The sequence below is a fragment of the Chelmon rostratus genome, chromosome 7 (assembly GCF_017976325.1).
Source record: "Chelmon rostratus isolate fCheRos1 chromosome 7, fCheRos1.pri, whole genome shotgun sequence".
NCBI classification, from domain to species: Eukaryota; Metazoa; Chordata; class Actinopteri; order Chaetodontiformes; family Chaetodontidae; genus Chelmon; species Chelmon rostratus.
This window is the reverse complement of record NC_055664.1, coordinates 3,186,271-3,207,131: the sequence shown is the minus strand read 5'-3', so window position 1 is coordinate 3,207,131 and position 20,861 is coordinate 3,186,271. Positions and strand designations below refer to the sequence as shown.

The 20,861-nt window shown below is 43.0% G+C and overlaps 2 protein-coding genes across 6 annotated transcripts in view; both read right to left on the bottom strand.

The window, feature by feature from the left end:
• Nucleotides 1–213: 213 nt before the first annotated feature.
• Nucleotides 214–10,278, bottom strand: si:ch211-167j9.5 (tyrosine kinase receptor Cad96Ca). 2 transcript variants are annotated; one of them, XM_041941067.1, is made up of 13 exons: nt 10,170–10,278; nt 9,274–9,456; nt 8,944–9,055; nt 8,757–8,850; nt 7,156–7,366; nt 6,672–6,810; nt 4,375–4,473; nt 4,059–4,219; nt 3,841–3,978; nt 3,024–3,135; nt 2,574–2,673; nt 1,074–1,173; nt 214–674 (listed from the first exon to the last, which is right to left on the bottom strand). In XM_041941067.1, exons 3-13 carry the CDS (start codon nt 8,978–8,980, stop codon nt 561–563), a joined length of 1,305 nt encoding a protein of 434 aa, XP_041797001.1. In that variant the 5' UTR covers nt 8,981–9,055; nt 9,274–9,456; nt 10,170–10,278; the 3' UTR covers nt 214–560. The 2 variants fall into 2 exon arrangements, with proteins under 2 accessions (XP_041797001.1, XP_041797002.1); XM_041941068.1 differs by having other exon boundaries at nt 8,944–9,015.
• Nucleotides 10,279–11,598: 1,320 nt separating this feature from the next.
• Nucleotides 11,599–20,861, bottom strand: part of usp32 (ubiquitin specific peptidase 32) — a 62,193-nt gene continuing 52,930 nt past the window's right edge. For all 4 annotated transcript variants that reach the window (XM_041941489.1, XM_041941492.1, XM_041941490.1 and 1 more), the window contains exons 27-34: nt 20,676–20,860; nt 20,061–20,147; nt 19,527–19,647; nt 18,112–18,303; nt 17,779–18,004; nt 17,172–17,611; nt 16,400–16,492; nt 11,599–15,640 (exon numbers count right to left, since the gene is read on the bottom strand). In XM_041941489.1, the coding sequence (XP_041797423.1) occupies nt 15,467–15,640; nt 16,400–16,492; nt 17,172–17,611; nt 17,779–18,004; nt 18,112–18,303; nt 19,527–19,647; nt 20,061–20,147; nt 20,676–20,860 (1,518 nt within the window). In that variant the 3' untranslated portion in view covers nt 11,599–15,466. The remainder of the gene's footprint in view (nt 15,641–16,399; nt 16,493–17,171; nt 17,612–17,778; nt 18,005–18,111; nt 18,304–19,526; nt 19,648–20,060; nt 20,148–20,675; nt 20,861) is intronic.

Below are 20,861 nucleotides of genomic sequence, written 5' to 3'. Positions count from 1 at the left end.
TCTTGAACTGCAATTTCTGTTTTGCTCATAATACATTGCTATATGTATGCTCTATATGTTCTTGGTTAACTAAAGTTTTGGGGCAAATTCAATAATGACAAAAGCTAGAATTTAAATATAGAAGTGATACAAAATAGCCATTAATTATTAAGTAAACACACAAAATGTATTGTGGAGAGTAAACATGTGCAGAGTTATTGTGCTGCTCTACAGCAGGAAAGGGGAAAATGACGCACATCACACACAGAGTTTACGTTTTAATTGAGTTATCAAAAAATAGGACGAACAAACTCAAGAAGACACATAAAACATGAGTAATGTACTAATCTACAGTGTCAAACAAATATAAGTAGTCCCTGCATCATTTTTACCCTCCATGTGATATTACTCTACTTTCCAGTTGTATGTACTTTTTCTCTCTGTGGAGTTTTGTGTGACGTGTGATCATCTGAGTTTCTGTATTTGAAACAGTGCTTGAAAGGCTGCCCAGGGCAGATAAATGCACCCTAAATGAGTGTATTGTTTTAAATATACATAATGCTTAAGAACAGCAAATTTATTTAGATGGGATTTGTATCTTCCAAGATGACGCTAGCTGCTCGTAGACATTTAGCCTCATGACATTCAGCTTCATCTTTGGCCAAAATCTGTGAACTCTCAACATCCACGTAATCCTGCAAAAAAATAGGACAGAAAGCATATATAGAAACACAAGTAGTAGCAAAACTGTGATGTGACATATGAGCAGTTCATAAAAAACATTTTGAATTTCTTCTCCGAATTGCAAAGCAAATTGCAGAAAAACTCTTAGCAAACATACAGTATATCATAGGACTTCAATCCAGTAGGCCGATGTAATGTCTCTACTTGCTACTTGAAAAAGTCATAAGACTTTAATCCTGCTATAGCCTCAATCAAAGTTTAGACAATTTTTCCATCATACAGGTCTGTTCATTTTAATCACGAGGAGGAAAGGACAGAAAATATGACATTTTAATAACACAACCTTTAAAAAAAATCAATAATTAATCATATAAACCATTTAAAAGTTGCTGAAGCGAACTGTTCCTTACCGCATCGTCTTCAATGATGTTCTCCAGCATGCAGACAATGTCTGTGAATGAGGGTCTCAGACTGTACGGCTCCAGCCAACAATCTCGCATGATATGGAGTCTGTGGGGTTTAGACAGGGGATTCATCACGTTATGAAAGTTGATTTTTATCTGCATTTCATGGTACAGAAGGAGTCTCCACCCAACAAAAATAAAACAGGGTGGGGAATTACTTTCTGTGTCAGGGCAAGGCAAGGCAAGCATAAGCCAGCATCATTAGACAGCAGTCTCACAGTCAGAAGGCTGGGGGTTCGACCCCTGCTCAGGGTGTCACAGATGCTCCAGGCAACACTGATTTCACTTTTGAAGGTGGTTGATTAGACACAAGTTACTGCTTTCACAAGACGATCCAGCTCACATGCATGTGGTATTTGGCTTTTCTGTTTCTGTTTTCCATTCACTCCCAGCAAACCTTTCCACCCGTTGTATTCAACTTTGTACCTCACCAAATTTAAACATGGAGTACAACTTACTCACAGGACTGTCCTTAATTATGGTCGTCTCACAAACAAACACACTATTTTGATAACTGATCAATCATTTTAGTCATGTTTCAACATTCAGTATTCCCACTTCTTCCACTGTATTGAGTAGCTCCTCCTCTGATTTGTTTTTTCTTTGTTTTGCATTGCTGTACATTGAATATCTTTGGGTTTTGGACTGTTGAAATAAACAATTAGAAGATCTCATCTTGGGCTCTGATCAATTGTGATGGGCAATATTTCAGAGCTTTTGCACATTTTGTTAATTAACATATAATCAGCAGATGACAGACATGCATCTCTGTGTCAGACATTAGCGTCTGTGATGCAGTGTGCTCCTTATTGATTGAACATTGCCAGTTCAAATGCTGGCTGTGCAAGAAAATGTGCAACGTTAAGTTATCCCTTACGCATTAATCTTAAGATGCCCAGCACTCAAACACATTTTCTTCTGGAGATGCAACATTTTCAAGTAACTGTATGTTGTTTTTGACTTCTTGTTCACAAAAAGGATCAATTTATGATACTAATTATTGTGCAAAATATATGGTGCTCAAAATCCAGTCTATTACACAATCATTTATACAACTGTTCAGTCCAGTTCAGTTCAGTTCAGTTCAGTTCAGATCGTTGTTGTCCCTCGACGGGAAATTTGATTTAAAGTAGAAGGAAAAAACACAAACACAACATACAAGAGGACATGAGACATTGATCACAACAGTTACAGCAAACAAGCAAATAAAAAGATGTATCTGTTCATTAGACGTATCAAATAAATGAAATGGTGCTGCTGAGCAGTGCAGGCAAAATTTAGTGCAAACGAAGCACATTTGTTGCAGACCATGACTGCTTGTCACTATTCAATAATGTTTTTGGTGTATATTGATTATACAATAGCTGCCAAAGCTGCTTGTCTAACAGAGCTTTTGAAAAGTACATGAGACAAACATGTTTTGTGTAATTGCCATTTTTCACTTACATCTCTGGTCTGCAGCCTTCAGGGTTTGTGTTCTTATGACCAATACAGATGTGGTAAACCACTGTCTCTGATGTCTCCAGGTTTGGATATGGCAACATACCTGAAAATTGGATATTTTTCGAGACAGATGTTACATAGGAGATACATTCCAAAGGGAAAAAAAGCCGCCTGACATTTTGAATTGATCAAACATGTCTTTTTTTCTTTAGTTACCTGCTGTCTTTTAAGATGTTTAACTTCATGCTTTCAATCGTTTTGTAAAAATATGTGCCACCATACTCTGGGCATCATCATAACCACATATATCAGAGCTTCACAAACAGACCAGTATTCTTTAATTTGACCAGTTTCTCATTTTCCACAGACTAATAACATTGTTTGATGGTGGTAGGGAATGTGATACTGTGTCATTTTATGCCTTATCAGTCACAACCTGAGCCATCAACTCACCAAATGTCTGCATCTCCCACAGCACGATGCCAAATGCCCACACGTCTCCCTTGAAGCTGTAATAGTTATTCTTGAAGTATTCAGGTGGGTACCAGCGCAGCGGCACACGCTGCTGCACAAGTTACACACAATGGAAAATATTATATTATTTTTTACGGAAAATGTGACCTGTGAAAACCAGCTCATGAAAACTGAAACTCACAACACAGACCAACAAATTAAGTGTGCAAAACAATTTGTCACATCGTTGCATCACTGGTAACTGTAATGTATCGGTCGAATTTTAATAAACTAATGAACTGATGGTAGAAATCATGAGTGACCTTCACATTAATGATGCAGTTACTGCTGGTCTTTCAGTCAAGGCAACATCTCTGCAAATGTTGCTTCCTGTTGCAGAGGATGTTGATATTTCCCCCTCAATATATGCACACACGCACACACACGCACACACACACACACAGTGTCAGTGTGGTCAGTGTGGAAAGTTGTGTGCACTGCCTGCCTGCAGCATATGTGTGCCAAATGATTGACAACCTTGTCGGTCTTTTCACAATAAAAGGGTGATACACGCAGTAGCACCTTTAAATGTATGAACACAATCTGGACCAGCTGTGACCTTCAAGTCAAATGTTCTGATTGTGTCATGCTAAGCTATTAGGTTTGCAGGATGTGACGACTTTAACTTAACAACTTGTAGGAAGAGTGAAATCCTGGCAATATCAACACCTGTAAAACACGAGAATTTACTCTGTGTGAGTGTGTGTGTGTGTGTGTGTGTGTGTGTGTGTGTGTGTGTGTTTCGACACTGTCTTACCTGCGGGTTTCTCCAGCGGCTGCTGCGGCGGCTCGACATTCGTGCTAAGTCTCGGGCCAGGCCGAACTCCGCCACTTTGACCTCCCAGGGAAACTTATTAACCATCACGTTCCTCAGAGCCAAGTCACAGTGCACAATCTGCATGGAAGACCACCGCTCAGCATGGGTCTTGTGTGTGTGTGAGTGTGTGTCTGTGTTAAAGACTGCCATGTTTTTACCATTTTGGAGCTCAGGTGCTGCATAGCCAGGGCGATGTGGTAGGAGGCGATGGTGAGGAGGCTCTGCAGCTCGGGGTCTGCGCTCAGGTGGACTCTGTTGGACTGAAGGAAGGTCCTCAGAGTGCCGTAGCTCACGTACTCCATGATCAGAATGTAAGGTTCTGCACAAACGAACACACAGAGAGAGGATGGAGGACTTACAGCGGGGTTTCACCTACTTGTCTCTATTATTTTTCAGCTGGGAGCCCTCTAACAGGACAGTGGTTTCAAGACAGTTTCATTCCTGCAGAGGAGTAACAGTCTGTGTGTCTCTCACCCTCAGTGGTGTTCCAGTCCAGTAGCTGGAGAATGTTCTTGTGGTGCACCAGTTTCCTCATGATGGAAACCTCTGTGTCTATATGTTTGGAACGGACACCTGAAGAAAAAGAAGAAAGAGAGATGAAACCCTTGCTTTACAGCTGAACTTTACATCTGAGTCCAGGAAGACTCCAAAGTTAAACAGCTCCAGCTCATCTTAGCTGAAACCTGTAATGTGAAGGTGCTTTCAGCTTGACCTTTTGTATGTGAGCAATGACAACAATATGTGCTGGAAATCACCAGAACTACAAACTGACTCTAGCTGCTTAAATTCAGTTCAGTTCAGTTTAATTACCACATTAGTTTTATATGAATTATACTTTAGTCACAGGTAGCTGTTGTCTGTCACACAAGTGTCATGACATGACAAACCAGGTCTTTTTCTCTACTCAGATTACTATAAGAACATACTATAGAACATGTCCGCTCATGCTCCTGGATAAACCGTGCAGCTTAGTTTGGGTTGAATCTAAATGTAGATGACATTTTTACTGTTATATTAAATGCTGTATATGCACTTGTACATTTTGATATACAAAAAGACTTTATTTGCACTTTAGAAACACCTCACTGACATTGTGATAGTGTTGTCATAACAACAGAAAGTTAAAGGGGTACAAAAAAACTTGTTGTGGTATGTCGTCATGCGGGTGGTTTTGGTTTTATGTGGCCATGTTCTGAGGTATCTCTCTCTGAGGTTTCTGCTTCAGAGATAATTGTCTTGGAGGGTAAACCTTCTTTCTACTGAAGAAATAGTCCTAATAAAAACTGTGAACAGTGTGATCAGTGTGTCAGGGACACGCTTTCTGAGTAGAGGTGTTTTTTAACTTTGAAATATCATTATTTTGGAGTGCTGGCATTTTTTATAACATCAGCACATAAAAGACCTCTAAGGTTGAGTGACAATACATATTTTCATGCGTAATTTGAGTGCATTGACCCCTCAGAGTACATAAATGAACATGACGGTAAAGGGATGACCATGGCAATACTGAGAGCGTTTCATATTACGTGTGAAGGTTAAAAAAGAAGCCACAGCTCTGGCTGAGTGTAGAAGAGGTGGGCTGAGTGCTTTAGCTTCATAGTTTCCTTCCCACTTTCTTAACACAGCATCACATCCCAAAATAATGATATTTTTATGTCATTAAACTCTCTCATTCATTATGCTGCAAACAGCTTCAAAGTAATGTTTAAAATGGAACTGTGGTTGATGGTAGCTTGTTGTGTGTCAGGGTCAGGGTTAACCCTAACCTCGGAGCAGCAGAAATAAGCTGTGATACACATTTTTATTTATATTACACACAGCAAACTGTTCACTTTTAGCTCTGTTTTGGTCGCCATCAGCACTGTTTCATTATCTGCTACATGCTCTCTGTTCCCCAGCGAGTCCCACGCTGGGCAGGTGGTGTACAGTGAGGTTTAGAGCTGCTGCTGCTGCTATTGGAAATTATGCTGATGATAGCGGTGACAGCAAAACCAAAACAGTAAAGCTGCAGGCCGGAAACCTAAAACACTGACCTTAAAGTTGCTATAACGTTTCTCAGAGCTGGGGGGGAAGTGCAGCATCGGGCAGCAATACTCTGTGGGTTCATCGCTACAAGCAACACCTTTTACATTTCACATAATAAAGGCTGTTTCAGAGAGAACCTTCTCCAAAACTGAACTTAATTATAAACTAGACAGCTGCTTCCTGTCTAAAATGTGACAGCTGCTCGCACTGATGCTGATTGTTAACATTAAAGGACTCATCGCACCCATCTACAACGAGTTAGGCAAGATCTGATGGGAATCATTGTGGGATCTTTAAACTGTAGGAGGAGAATGTTAAGTGTCGAATATCGTAATGATAATGTCAAATATGCAAATGAAGACAACGTTATGAGAACGAGGAAAATGATGATGATGTACATATTGAATAGAGGAGCAGCATATGTAGCCTTAATCATGTCTGAGTCCCAGGTGGGCTAAAAACGGTATGGAAGAGTGGGAGTATGCAACATGTGTAGGACCAGTCTAATGTAGTCCTTCCATTCATTTGCAACGCAAAGTATGCCATTAATGTGTTCACACCTTTCTTACCATTTACTTGGTCTTCAGTTTACATAAATTATAGATAAATAATTAATAAATAAATTGTGGTTCTCTCCCTCTGCACCTTGTCTTTTACCTCAACAACCGATTGGATTAAGTCTGCCTTCAGGGCAGTTCTGCCTCAGAGAACTGTTTGCAGGTCCAAAACTGCAGAGAAGTACGTACCTTCCTTGCTGATCTTGCAGGTGAACATGCTGTGGCCCTTACACGTCCCTCTGGTCATCCTAGCCTGGTAGAAGACGCCCTCCTTCCCTGCTTTGATCAGCTGCACCAGGTTCAGGTCTGACTTGGTAAAACGAGGAGCCTTAAACAAATCCCATAAGAGGTGACTTTGTGGCATCGAGTAGAGCAGGGTGAGGTCAGGAGACTGTGAGACTCATGTTTGTGATAATTAGTAGCAATTTATTTGGTGCAAAAGATGAACACCACTAACAGCGTGAACCCACAGTGGTGAGCTGACACAGATCGAGCACATGTCACACATACAGCTAGCATTCATTTTAGCCTATCTTGCATGTGACATTTCCTCTGCCGTGTCGGCAGCTGAATGGAATCAAAGCACCCCTAAAATAGGTCAAATATGTGCCAGGATGGAATATTTCTGTCTGCATCATGTGATGACATGCAGACCTTGGTGTATCAGTGGTACCTGCTGCAGGCCTTTCCACAGCCTCCTGGAGGAGGACCTGACTGTGCTGCTCTGCTGCAGGGGAGCTTGGGGAGGAGGCTCGTCCTCCTCATCCTCCTCCACCACTGCTGGGACCGGCCTAACATGCATGATAGGAGCTTCCAGACGAGGAGCAGTACCCAGCAGCAGCTTCCCTCGCAGCTCTCCAATGGTCTGGACCAAAGAACGATATCTGCAAGAAAAAGTAGTGGAAACTGTTAATTGTGTTACAATTGTGTTACACTGTACAAGGCTTGAGGGAGAAATAGTTCAGCAGAAGCAGAAGCTCAGGCAGCTGTGCCAGGGGGGCACTGTTTGCTGGAAAGAGGACACAGAAAAATATATATCTAGTATGAAAAACAAAGGTTGGAATAGGTGATGTGTTTGTGGTAACAGCACGAAAGCTAAAGAACCAGTTTCACTAGAAATTCAGAAGTAGAACATCAATTTCTAACACTGAAGGAAAATAAAGCATACAGCCATGTTAGCAGTTCTGTGAAGATGGACTTATAGGACAGTGCTACTTTGAGCTAAATGTTAGAGGTTCCAATATCTTTACCATCTCAGTTTTGTGTGTCAGCATACTAACATAGGCTAACTAGAACTAAACTCAAAGTACAGCTCAGATAGATGCAAGTTAAAATTTTGACCTCAGGAAAATTCATCCTGAGGGGAAATAAATGAATAACATGGCAACCCATCCGATGAAACACTCCACTCAAAACCAAGTCTTTCAACCTCAGAGGGGAAAGTGACAGAATGATCATCAGGGTCATGAATGAATGGACTGTGCAGCCCCTGAGCCACATTACTAGGTCAATATGAATGCTGGGTGCAGTAAAGGCGAGCCTGATCTTGCAGAAAATTGTCATTAATTTGTTGTACAAAAATTGTGGACCATGTGAACTCAGCCTTTGAGTTGACAGTTTCATTTGGCAACAAGACTAAAAGTGATTAGAGTAGAACACAACTTAATTTTCCACCAGAGTGGAAAACTATCTTGAGCAAAACACAAAATGTAGCATTTAACATACAAAACAGGTAAACAATAGAATTAAAAATAAATGCGATAAGAAACCACTGAGCAGAAAGTGTAGTACTCACTGTTGTTGGCTGGATGACAACACACGTTTGCTTTGCTTATGTCTGCACCACCGGTGTGACAAAGTTTGGTCTCCAGACAAACTTCAGTGGCATTAGCTTAGCCTGTGGTAACTTTCTGCACAAATTCATGGTGTGTGCCACTTTCACAGCAGGAAAACCACAGGTGTAACTAAAAATGCTCATAACGGCTGCATTTCATTTGCAGGTATTTCCCGTTGGCATGGTCGTTCATGGAAAGGAAGCATCCATGATGTTTGTTAGATGTTAGACCGGTCTACTACTGTGAAAACTAAAGCCCTCAAACTGGTAAGAAGATAAGGTAAGAAGTCTTAATTCAAAGGCAGCTTCGCTTGGTGATGTAGTCTTGAGTATGTCACACTTCAGCAGGTAAACCAGACATTTTATATAAATCTGCAACTTTAACAAATCAAATGATGCTGAGGACAGATCTTCCAGAACATTCCTTCAGCCCCTCTTACTTTTTGAAACACACGACCCCCAGCAACATGAACACCAGGATGGCGAAGGCAAGGACCCCTATGAGGATGTAAGCAAGTGGGTCCAGGGGCCGATCTGAAAGAGCCAACGGAGCGAGTCAGTCAGCTGCAGCTTGTGTCGGTGCACACAGCTGGATGGTGATCTTCTCTGTGAAACCTGAGAGCTCACCTGGACACGCAGATACACCGGTGTGATTACCAACCATTGTTTCATCTGCTCAACGAAGGTCATCACCTCAGTCTGGAAGATGATGAATGTACATCAGTGATCTGTGGAAAGGCTGAGCAGGATGGACATTAAAGACGTTTAATCACAAATCAAACAAATGGGACTTTGAAATTAATACCATGAGGAGGAAAAATACTGTTTTCTCAGTTCTCAGGTGGAAGAACAGGGCTGCCTCTGGTTCACCCTGTCTAATCCACGCTAATAAGGAGGAGACACATTAAGCTCATACATTCACATTAAATGCTCTGTCACAATATGAAACAGCCTCACCTGTGTTTCCTGATGAACACTAGTTCGATAAAGTCCATCCTTCGCCGCTCAGAAAGCAGTTGGAGCAGTTAAGATGAGGCGGCCGGTGTGGCTCTGTGCTGCGTTAGTTCTGTCTGAAGCTACCTGAAGTGCTGTGACCCATAAAGAGCTCAACCATGTCTTGTGTTGTCACCAGCAGGAGCTCTGCCGACCACAACATAAGCAGAGGAAATGAACAGAAGCAGCAGGTGGTTTGAGCTGCACGACACTCTGAATCACACTCTGCCTGATGTTCTGCAGGAGTGTCAACACACTAAACACCAAATGTGGTCATATCAACTCTTCCACACAACAAAACTTACCTTAAATGGCAGTGACGAGGGACAAAATAAAGCAATGACTGATCACTGAATAGACTAGATGAAAACTTAGATGAATCTAAAATGTAAAATGAGGCATATGAGAATCCCAGATTACAGCAGGTGTTGTTGTTGAGTCCAAACCAGCTAAAACAGTTTATTAACTTTCCAAAACCTTTGGAAATATGTTGAATTTCTATGAGAAATTGTGAAGCAATTGTAAATGTCAAATTTTCCAGACACTTTTGTGGAAATATTCAGGTATTCAGGTAAAGGTACTTTCATTAAAAAAATAGCAGTAAAATTATGTAAAAATACTCATTAAGTATAAGTGAGGTATTATCAGCTAAAACTGTCATGGTTATAGTGATATATTTTAATACTGGATTACTATTACTGATGCATTATAATGTGAGCAGCATTTTAACGTTGTAGCTGGTTAAGCTGGAGCTAATTCTACCTGCTTTTCTTAATCTGTAAAGTAACCAGCTACAGCTGCACATGTTTCAAAAGTCTAAACTGGTATAAAATGGAAATCCTCCAGTAAAGTAGAAGTACCTCAAAATGTTCTTAAGTACAGGACTTCAGTACTTTTCCACTGGTTAGACTTGAGGCTAGTCCAGAGTTGTTGAGGTCTGTTGCTTGTTGCTGGAGTGCCTAAACTGCGTTAACATGACAGTGTGGGTTAGATGAGAGGTTGGAGGACAGAAATATCTGTGCTTCAGTTGCAGCGTTTCCTTTGGGGGGGAGATGTCTGCAGAGACCCTGCATGCGGTTCCCTCTTTCGTCTGCAGACAGGCTTACTGCAGCAGCAGTATGTGACTTTACAGCAAAGGAGGACAAATGAAAAAAAAAAACTGTTGTAAACCAGACTAAGAGTCGACACACTAAATGATAAATTGGTGCGGGTGAGTCCAGACTGTAGCTTGTATAATAGAAGTGGGCGTAGCCACCATGACATCATCCACTTGAGTCTGGTGTCATGGCCGTTACCATCTTATATTTACCAGAATATTTGGATGAAAAGGTGGAGCTGTGGTGGAGCAAGAGGTGAATCTGACTGAGAACCATGCTGAGAACCCATGGGCACTAACTATAGTAACCACTTGTCAATCACAAGGTAGCCACACCCCTCAAGCATACCCTGACTTTCTGTCTGTTTCACTCTAAATGGGATCATAGAAATGAACACCATGTTGATATGGTGAAGAAGACTGAGACCAGAGGTAACAAATCAGGTGAGAAGTAGAGACATTTTCTCATAGACTTCATTCTTTTTAAAACCAATGGAGTCGCCCCCTAATGGTCATTAAAAAGAATGCAGGTATAAGGCGTTTCCATTTTGTCTTCACTTCTCAGACCCGGATGCTACGTCCATGTCTTCTACACCTTCATGGTCCAGATACCGTCCGTGTTGCACTGTCTCCACTGTGGGTCGTGTCTAAATGGTAACCCTAGAAGTGTCACACATGCACACTTGACTCAGCACAGGCTTTAGGAAGTCAGGTGATGTAGCGTAGGGAGGAGGTCATCCAGTATGGGGGGGTGGCGAGCACGTCCTGCAGGTTTGTGGCAGCGAATGGATGCTGAGGCAGCTTGGAGACGGTCGTCACAGAGAGGAGGAACGAGGGGCTGCATTCAATATTCACTCTGCTGAAGGGCATCAAGTGGCAGCAAGGAGGGAGGGGGGTCTCCCTGAGTTCATGTTAAAATTAAAGTTCAGTCTTATAGATGTCAGTCTCCTCTGTGAATGTGTGATTCTGTTGTATGACTCAAGATATATAGATGACATGTTATCTCTCTGCTGCTGTTTTGTCCCTTCTGGATTTATTTATTTATGTATTTATTTGTTTTTACTGGAGTTAAGTACTGGAGTCTGCCTCCATGCCGTGTGCTCATGTATCCTGGAAACAGTAGCATCTGTAGGCCATACACCAAACTTTCGAAAACTAATAATAATAAAAACACATTTCAGTCTGGTGTCATCATTTCCTCTGCAGAATTTAATTTGTTGCTTGGGTATTTTGTTACAGATCAACAGTATCACTCCATATACAACTACAAGTACAGTATTTTGTACAGTTCATATTCAAATACGTTGTTTTCATTGGCTTATTTACAAAACACATTTTTTTTTATGTACATGTTTTCATGTCAGTGCAATGTCACTTTCTTTCAACGACACGTTACAAAAAAAGTTCTTTAAATTAACAACTCTGGTTCAGATCCAACAAAACTGAACTTAAATAAAAAGAGGCTACAGACTGACAGACAGCTCAGTAGTAGATTGCACTGCCTGCGGACTCTTCGCACTACTCCTCTGGGGGTGGGGGGCTTCTGTTAGGGGGAGGGGAATCTCTGTGGTTCACAGGATGTGTTCGCCCAGCGTCAAAGTTCCGTTCTTCTGGGCACAAAATCTTTGTTCCTGGATCATGAAATTAAGCCCAACTTTAAATTGTCTTTTTAGCTCCAACAGTTTAAGCTACAGGTGTGGTAAGCTTAGCATCACACCAGTAGTCCTTTGAGGGAACATTCACAGCCAAAAAAAAAAAAAAGTTGACAGCTATTGCACCTTTAAATGAAGCAAACATTACAAACTAGGTTCTCAAGAGACAGATTTTCCCTTTGAGCCATGTGATGACGTTTCCAACACGGACACAAACTGGTGCAAAGGCAGGAGGGTGGAGGAAAACAAAAAAAGCTGAGCAAGCAAACATAAATAGCACTCATCTGTACATTTCCATTTGCTCAACAAATGTACTCTGCAAAGGAAAATAAACTTTCAGTGACAGATATCTCTCCAAATACATCCATGAGGATGCCTTCTCCTAATAAATACAGCAGCAGAGAGGGGGGAGCACAGATCGGTCTCCTGTGAGCCAGAAGACAAAGCGGGGCCTCGTCGGGAGCAGCTGGCCGTCTGCTGTCTGTTCACAGTGGTTAGACCGAGCCCCTCGCAGGAGGAGCTCCACACGTGCTGCTACACGCCAGACGCAAACCTCTGCCGCCGCACTCCACACAGCAAAACGAGGGTTTGTTCATTTCAGATGAACCTCGACTGTCACGGCAAGTAGCTGAGCCTTCAGACAAAATTTACATGGAACCAATGTTTAGACCCAGCACACAGATAACAAATCACCATCTCAATGTTGGCTCTAGTGATGTAGTGAAGCTGTCACAGATCTGACAACAGTCCAGACACATACTGTAGCACTGAACAGCACAGACACTGTCTGATATCACAGCGGCTGATTATGGGGACAGATGTTTTGGTAATGTTATCTTACACAGGTCTGGAATTTTTCAGCATTTCTTGCATTTTGTGAGGAATTTCCTTTAAGCAACCCACATTTAAATGAAATATTAAACATATTTATGTACCAACAATGAAATATTGGAAACTTTACCAACCAAACATGTTGAAACATATACTTGCGTGTTGCCAATTTACACACAGCTATTACCTCAAATGAATTACTCTTTCTAGAAAGCTTCCAAAGACTTAACGCTTGCATATATCTTAAATGTAGGAAATGACTGGGTCTATGGGACCCATCAGGGCCACATTAACCCGCTAGGGGTCCACAGGGCCAAAATGGGCTGTGGGCCCCTGCCTATTGTGTACAGTGCTTTACAAGCTCATTGATGATAAATGAATGAAACATAGATTTATTTAGCAATGTGCAGCATATAACATCAAATGAGACACTAAAAGCACTGAAACTAGATGTTGGCCCTTAAATGAAGGCTCAATGGTCCATATTACCGAGCAAATTTATAATTTCTTAAGCTGTGGGGCCCATGAGAGTCTGGGACCCTGGGGGGTGTGGCCACTTTGCCCTGTTGGTAATCCAGCTTTGTTACTGAAGCTTCCACAGACATTTAGCAGGGCGCCATCTTGAAAATCAGGCTCACCACAAGGAGTTACTGAACACCCCCTGAAAATCTTGTTTGTGCTGACTTTAATGGTTTAACTTCTCACGCTGCTGCAGTGATGCACAGGCGTACTGCAGGACGCTGTTGCAGTGCGATTAAAGGTGCGACTGAACGCACGAAACAGGCTTCAAGCTTTCAGTTAGAGAGCCCAGTACAACTCTGCTGTTCAGCCTGGTGCTAAAGGAGAACCGCACTGATGTGACACATCAGAGTGTGTCTCCAGGTACTGGGGTGCTAAAGCAAACAGATGCATAAAGCATTTTTTGGTTCCAGAGGGAGCTGTGTGAAGTCTGAAAAATCACCTCAAGTCATGTCTCTTGTAAGGGCTGTCGAGTTGCACTGTGGGTAATGGGGTTGTCAGGTTTTGACAGAAAGACCAATGTGTGGAATAACAAAGACGATATCTCTGCTGCATCGATTCTGATGCCTTTTTTTGTCCATCGTGTGTCCAACAGCGTTATAAAAGTGCAATGCTGAATCTGTGGACTCTCTTTACTGACATAATGTTAAAAACTGACTATGGTAAAATGGTAAAACTGTTTTGAATTTACAATAAAGTGATCCCCAATGTCTCAGCTTATCTGGCTTCCTATTGGAGGGTATGAACATTAGCATTAGAGATGAGTTTGAATTTGAAGTTGAGAATTGCAGTAGGTGAAAGGTGCGACAGTGCTGTGAAGCTAAGCTAGGTGTCGCTTTGAGATACAGTACATATCCGTTCCTGAAGTGGCTCTGGAAGCCTGCCTTAAAAAAAAAAAAGAAAAAAAATCACAACAATAAAATAAATCTTTTATAAAACAACATTTTGCAGAATTAAAAAAAAATATTAAACATATACTGTATATTATTCTTTAAGCGTCTCTCTTTTGAAATCATGGCACCTGTCCTAAACAAACCAAGACTCTCACTGAAGCTGAGAAGTTACAGGTACACACAGGTCGACATTGCACTAATCACCACTGATATTTGGCAGCTGTGGGATGAAACACAGTTGGGGCAAAAAAGCCTAATTTCGTGTCCACATTCGGACCTGTGTGTGTGTGTGTGTGTGTGTCCTACAACAAGGTAGATTTTTTTTGGGGGGGATAGGGCCTCTGAAATGTGTGTACCACGACTCCTACACTGGAAGGAAGCATTTTAATTCTTATCATTAATACTGTCACAGACTTTAAGGGTACAGTTGGCTGACAGACTGCGTGAAGCGATGAGGTAGCATATGACTTATATTCTCCCTAGTGACACTATCACTAATAAAATCTTTAGACAACCATTTTTTAAAAAGTTTGTCACTATATCCAATATACTAGATACCAAATTTCAACATCATGTGGACCTGTGGTTCTTTGACTAATGGGCTCTGTTAACACTTGGCATTTTAAACTCTTATCTGCATCCAATCGTTGGCCTTGCATTTACACCTGGAATGCATTGTGTGGTGCCTGCAGGTGAGATATCCAGGGTCAGATCACACGATCACTCCAGGTGAAGGTGTTCTTTTCACTCTGGCGTCACATGTGATAAATGCACAATAACAAAGCGACATCACTTCATGAATTGGCCGTACTGGCATACATTCAGAGATGCATTAGTATGCGAGTATATGTTGCATGTATGTTATGGCGTGGGTTGTCCACATGAGCGGAGGAGGGGGGGTTGTTTTGTTGGGCTCAGCAAAGTGCACCAGTTTAGTGCTTTCACCACGGCTTCATTGTTGTCTTGGCAAACCTTTGCACAAATCCATGTTTGCGATGAAGTGTAGAAAGTGCTGCGACGCAAGACAGAGACCACAGTCTGACTCTAGTCATGAGCAGTTTGTGAGAATTCTTCAGAATGATCTGAATGTCTGGTGCTTCCTGCTCAGAGCAGCAGGAGGGAGCAGAGAGCAGGCGTAGTGCTCGCTGATGGAAGACGCCGTGCCATCACTGGAGGACACAGTATTTCTTGTAGTCAGACTCAAAGTCTTCATCCATGCTACTGGTGTCGGCCATCTTCTTGCCATCGATCTTTGGGAGGAACTGGGAGTACTCGACTCCCTGCTGCTCGTAGAAGAGGATGTAGGCCGAGTCGGTGTCGATCTCCTCAGATTGCACTTCCTGGAGAGAAGTTTAAAAAAAGAGCCGATGCAATTGATGTTTTGAAGGAAAGTGCAGATGAAGCTGCTATGTGCTGTTACAGAACGTGATATTATGGCAAACAGACTGAGGCTAAAGGTCTCCAGCGACATGTCAGCTCCATCATTGATTGATGATTCATGTAGACACGGCAGTACAGCGTAATGTAGTAACGCAGAAAAAAGTATCGACAGACTGATTTCTTTAGAACAGTTTAGATTACTGAGACAGGCAATGCAATGGTTGCCTGGCTACCCTCAAATTAGATATAGTGCCATTCGGGACATGACTCGCTCACTGGATGAGTCAGTCCTGAAACAGCTTTTCTAACAAAATAAGTTAGCGAATTTCATGCTAAGTCTGTTTCCTGGCTGTGAAGATAATGCTACCGTTAGCCACTGATTTAAGAGCAGTCAAACACACTTTTGCACCCATTGCTGACAGTTCTGCTCCTGCAGCTTTGGTTTTGGAGAGGCAGCCTCAACTCATCACATGTCAAGTCTGTGGAAGCAGGCCCTGCGATGCCTGGCTGCAGTTATGAAGCTATGATTATGCCAATCACTGTCAGGAGGTGGGGCTTCGTATACAAAGAATTACTCCAAAGTGCAAAGGAGACACTTTTTATAAGCACTGTGTCTGGGTATGTTACTGTATGTGTGGCCAGGTATCCATGGCAATAATCAAAATACAGTAATGAAAGGTGTGCAGTTAAATGTGGAACCAGAATATGATGCGTCTTACCTTGCAGCTGCTATCATTGTAACAGTACCACTTCTCATTGGGGTTTTTGGCATACGTCACATAGTGGCCTCCTCCCATGATTCCTGAATGGCACTGAGGAGATAAAGCAGAAAAATCTTTTCAACCTGTAATCATGGCTACGCGGACCTCTCACAGAGCGCGATACATGCACGTATGTACCGTGCTCTGTGACTGTCCGCCATACTTTGCACTGTCTTTGTTGTTGTGCAGTGCATGCCTACATATACGTATGTATGCATGCACTGCACTGTACTGCACTGTGATGTATTATCTTTGTGTACATAATTTGTGAATGCGACTTTTCATCTGCTGCTAAGTATCCGATGTCTTGGTCCACTCTAAGCGGCAGGTGTGGGCCACCACATGTGGATCTATTTAACTATCCATGCACTTACACTTTAACAACTGGCACTTTACACCCGGCACTTTATAGAATCCACACTGCACTTCATGTCTATGTATGAATGGGTATTTTAATGTGAACTCCTTGTCTACTGTTTTTTTATGTTCCTTCTTTTCTTTTCTCGTCTACCTCCTATGTGTCTGTCTGTCTATTACCTGCCAAGGGACTACAGATGTGAATTAGCAGGCTTGCTAACTTCGACACATTTACACATGTACTCACATACTGATGTTCATTAATGTGTACTGTCCCTTTCAAATAAAATAAATAAAAAAAAAATGTTTCAAAGCAGAAAAAGGCCATTGAGAGAAGCCGCTACTATGTGTGACTGTGACGTTTGCTGCTTACTGATATTGCATAGAGGTTGTAGATGGCGTCCAGACACATGTCTCTGTGCTGTAGCAGTGAGCTGTCAGGGTCCATGCTGCTCTCTGTGCTGCAGTCTGAGCTCAGCCCGTTGCTGTCGCCGTTCACCAGCACCACGTCACAGTGGCTGCTGGACGCCTCAGTGCTGCACAGTGATTCTGACGCCATCGCCTCTCCCGATCCAGCTGCCCCCGCTGTGCTCCCTTCTGTGTCTGCCTGTGGAGCGCCGTCCCGTGGCTCAGCCTCAGGATTGGCAGCTCCGTCCAGGTTCTCCTTGCTGTTGGAGAGGCGGTGTCTGCTGCCCAGCTGGGGCAGGCGTAGCCGGCCTGGCCTGCGGCCTCCGCTGCCAGTCTTCGGGCTGCTGGAGGGGCTGCTGGTCCGACTTAGAGAAGGTGCTGACTTCCTGCTAGAGGCAGGGGAGGCTGTTGGGAAACCACAGGGTTAAACACCTCCTCTGCAGCTGGGTCATTAGCTGCTCTGTTCAATTACACTTCCATATATTATGTTTCACATGCTGCCATGCTCTTAATCAGCAAACACAAAACGCTTCCAACAACCTAAATGTTTGGCTTATATCAACATGTGGTACCTTTGGGCAGGTTGCAGAAGCCAGCAGGGGCAGAGATAGAGGACAGGTTGTCCTCTCCAACCCTCAGCAGATCCTCGCTCTCACTGCGGGAGTGGAGGCAGTGCTGCTCCAGGTCTCTGGGTGCCAGGAAGGCACTGGGGTCAAAATTTTCCCGCGGGAACTTGACAATCTTCTGGGACTTGATCCAGCGGCCGTTCACAAACTGGAAGCGCTTCAGGTGGACAATCTGAAGAAGAGAGCACACATCACACGTAACCACATGAGGAGCTCTACACAAAGAACCTGTGAGGCCTGAGCTCGGGTCTGACACAGACTCAGAAGTGTGCCACTGACCAGAATGGGCGGCAGTCTCCATAGGTCCAGCTTCTTAGTTGCCAGCCGGTGTGTCTTGCACTTTGAGCAGTAGTAGAGCTCGTCCTCACCCAGCTCTTCCTCGCTGGTGAAGGCCTTTAGGCAGCTGTCCAAGCTGATGGGCTCAGCCTGGGCCCGACGGGACTGCTCCACGCTGCAGTGCTCCTCCACAATCTGCAGGGAGACAGTGGTGGTCATGATACTGAACAGGGTGAGGATGAATGCACACTACCCTGCTTTCTGTCTCACTGACAGGGTCTTCCTCACAACCAGGAGCGACTGCTAGCAGAGGGACAATAGTCACTCTGGAAAGGTGCAACCTGGTGTCTTGGAGACACACAGGAGACCTCCTAATCCTGCCATTTTGCCATTTTTTCCAAACAGGAGGCTCTGCTGTAGAGTCTCTGCCACTTGTCTTGTTGTGGTTAAATGTGAGGACTGTTTTTAAGCAGTATTTGTATATGTTTTGTTCAGAATAAAGTTGCAGTAGAAGCAGCATTTTTAGCAGAAAAAGGGAGAAAATGTAGAATAAATAAACTCAGAAATACCCACAGTGACATGTACTCATGTACTTGCAGCATGTATCTTTACTTGAGCACACAAACCACCTGACGTGGTATTAATGGCACAGCTTGCAGGTCTCAGGATCCTGCAGTCTTTATAGGATCTCACGCTGCAGCTGACTGAACTGGCATGAAGCAGCTCACTGCTAACTCTGTGTGGCCACACTCAGAACTACAGCAGTTTAGCAGGTTTACTTATCTCGCTTAGCTCTTATCTCAACATTTACATAATAATCCAAGCACCAAGTGAACCACAGTCAAAAAGCCATAAACACACTGTGTGGAAAAGAAATGGGCCTAAATGTCAGTAGGACACAGGGCAGAGGCTCACTCAGAGCTCACTTGAGGCAAGCTGCGGTGAGAGATTCACTCTTACTTCTTACATGTTAACAAGCTCATCTCACTTTTAGGCTCAGTTATTTTCACTATTATCAATGGTAGAGGGGACATACAATTAAAAATGGTGCCGGGGACATATACTGTTTGTCCTCCATGAGGCAGTGAGTGTCAGAGATAAACTGTGCCAAGTCAGATATCACTTTACAGATGGAACCACTGCACTTTTCTTAATGATAAGGTAAACAGAGCATGGTGGGGAATGACTGATAATTAACATAGTGTAATCTGTAGCTATACAGTAATAGCTAGTATCTAGAGGTAACTGACAGAATATATAAAAAAATACACCCACACACAAACTCAATTTTGCATAGAAAGTCCTCTGTTGCACTAATTTAACTTTGTTTGGAATGACTGAATTTGGCTCCCAAAGAGAGAGTGTGTGACTGTGTGTGTGTGTGTGTGTGTGTGTGTGTGTGTGTGCATGTGCTTTACCCTCTCCTGGGAGGTCTGGTAGCGGAGGTGCAGGGCAGTGGGGTCCCAGTCCACAGCTATATAAGCATTTCCTACTGAGGCTCTGTCCTCTGTACACTCTATTGTGCAGCCTCGACAGAACCTGGAAACACACACAGGTAAAGCTACAGTACGTACACCTGCTCAGGCTACTTAGACACCTGGAACCCAGAAGTTATGAACACACACAGTTCAAAATCAAAAACAAATGTGCATCGCTCTGCATCTAATTTTTGGTCTTTGTTCATTTGTTTCCAAGGTTAATTTGAATATTCTGATCCATTTTTATGCAAACACAGCACAAAGTTTCCCATGGTTTTACTGGCTTTTCTGTTTATCAAACAGTTTCTGCTTGTGACAAAAGTACATATCATGTTTTGATCACTAATTTTTCCATCACATACATACTCTAATGAAACATGACGCGCTTATATCAAAATCTACACAATGTCTCATCACCACCAAATACATTACTCCCTTCTTACATATGTGTGTGTGTGAAAAATACTGTCTTACCTGTACCAAGGACACCAGGCACATGAGTTGCCATCTTTACCCACAACCCGTAAAGTGAAGGGGTACTGGTAGCCCATACTGTCGTCACTGCAGGGGAAAAAAGAAAAACATCATATTCCTCATGCACGCTGTCGGTGTGGATATCAAACTGCACAGTCAACTTGATCACAGTGCTGTGTGTTAGAAAACAATTTCAGTGTTTGTTTTTGCAATGTGGCACAGTTGACTGTATCGGTGTGAATGACATTTAACAGAGGAGCAGAAAAGGAACAGGCTGTAGATAGCTGATACTGATCAGCCTTGATTCCTGATTGTGTGGATCAGCTCACACCATTCCTAATCTTCTTCAGTAATATTATGTAACGGTAAGAGAGCGGACTTTGGTCCCTCAGAATATATTGTTTCTCTGTCAACTGTTCAATAAAACAACATGGGAGGAGAGGACAAAGATCTATGTCTTGGAAAGTTCAGTGCAAAGATACTAGCATAGCATTGTGATGTTAGCCTACCTTAGCACAAAGACAGGAAGCAGAGGGAAATTGCTAACCCACAAGTATCTCTGTTAAAAGCAAAAGAATCCCACAAAAATACTGGGTGGAGAAGAAGTCAGCGTACCAGTCCTGGGCGTGGTTGCTGGCTTCCTGTGGGGGCAGTGGGCTGGCCAGTCGGGACACCTGGATCCAGACGGCATCGTACAGATCCTTCTTACTGGTGTGGACGGTGCAGGGAACTATGAGCGGCATGCCGAACAGACTGGGCCGGTTCTTCTGAGATGACAGGAAGTACAGCTCCGTACGCATC

Bases quoted from the DNA above. Each gene is read 5' to 3' on its own strand.
- si:ch211-167j9.5 (XM_041941067.1), bottom strand. From the start codon at position 8,980: ATGGTTGGTAATCACACCGGTGTATCTGCGTGTCCAG. The intron at 6,811-7,155 runs GTACCACTGATA...GATTTGTTTAAG, and splicing joins TGTGGAAAGGCCTGCAGCAG to GCTCCTCGTTTTACCAAGTC. The intron at 4,220-4,374 runs GTGAGAGACACA...TCGTTTGTGCAG, and splicing joins GGACTGGAACACCACTGAGG to AACCTTACATTCTGATCATG.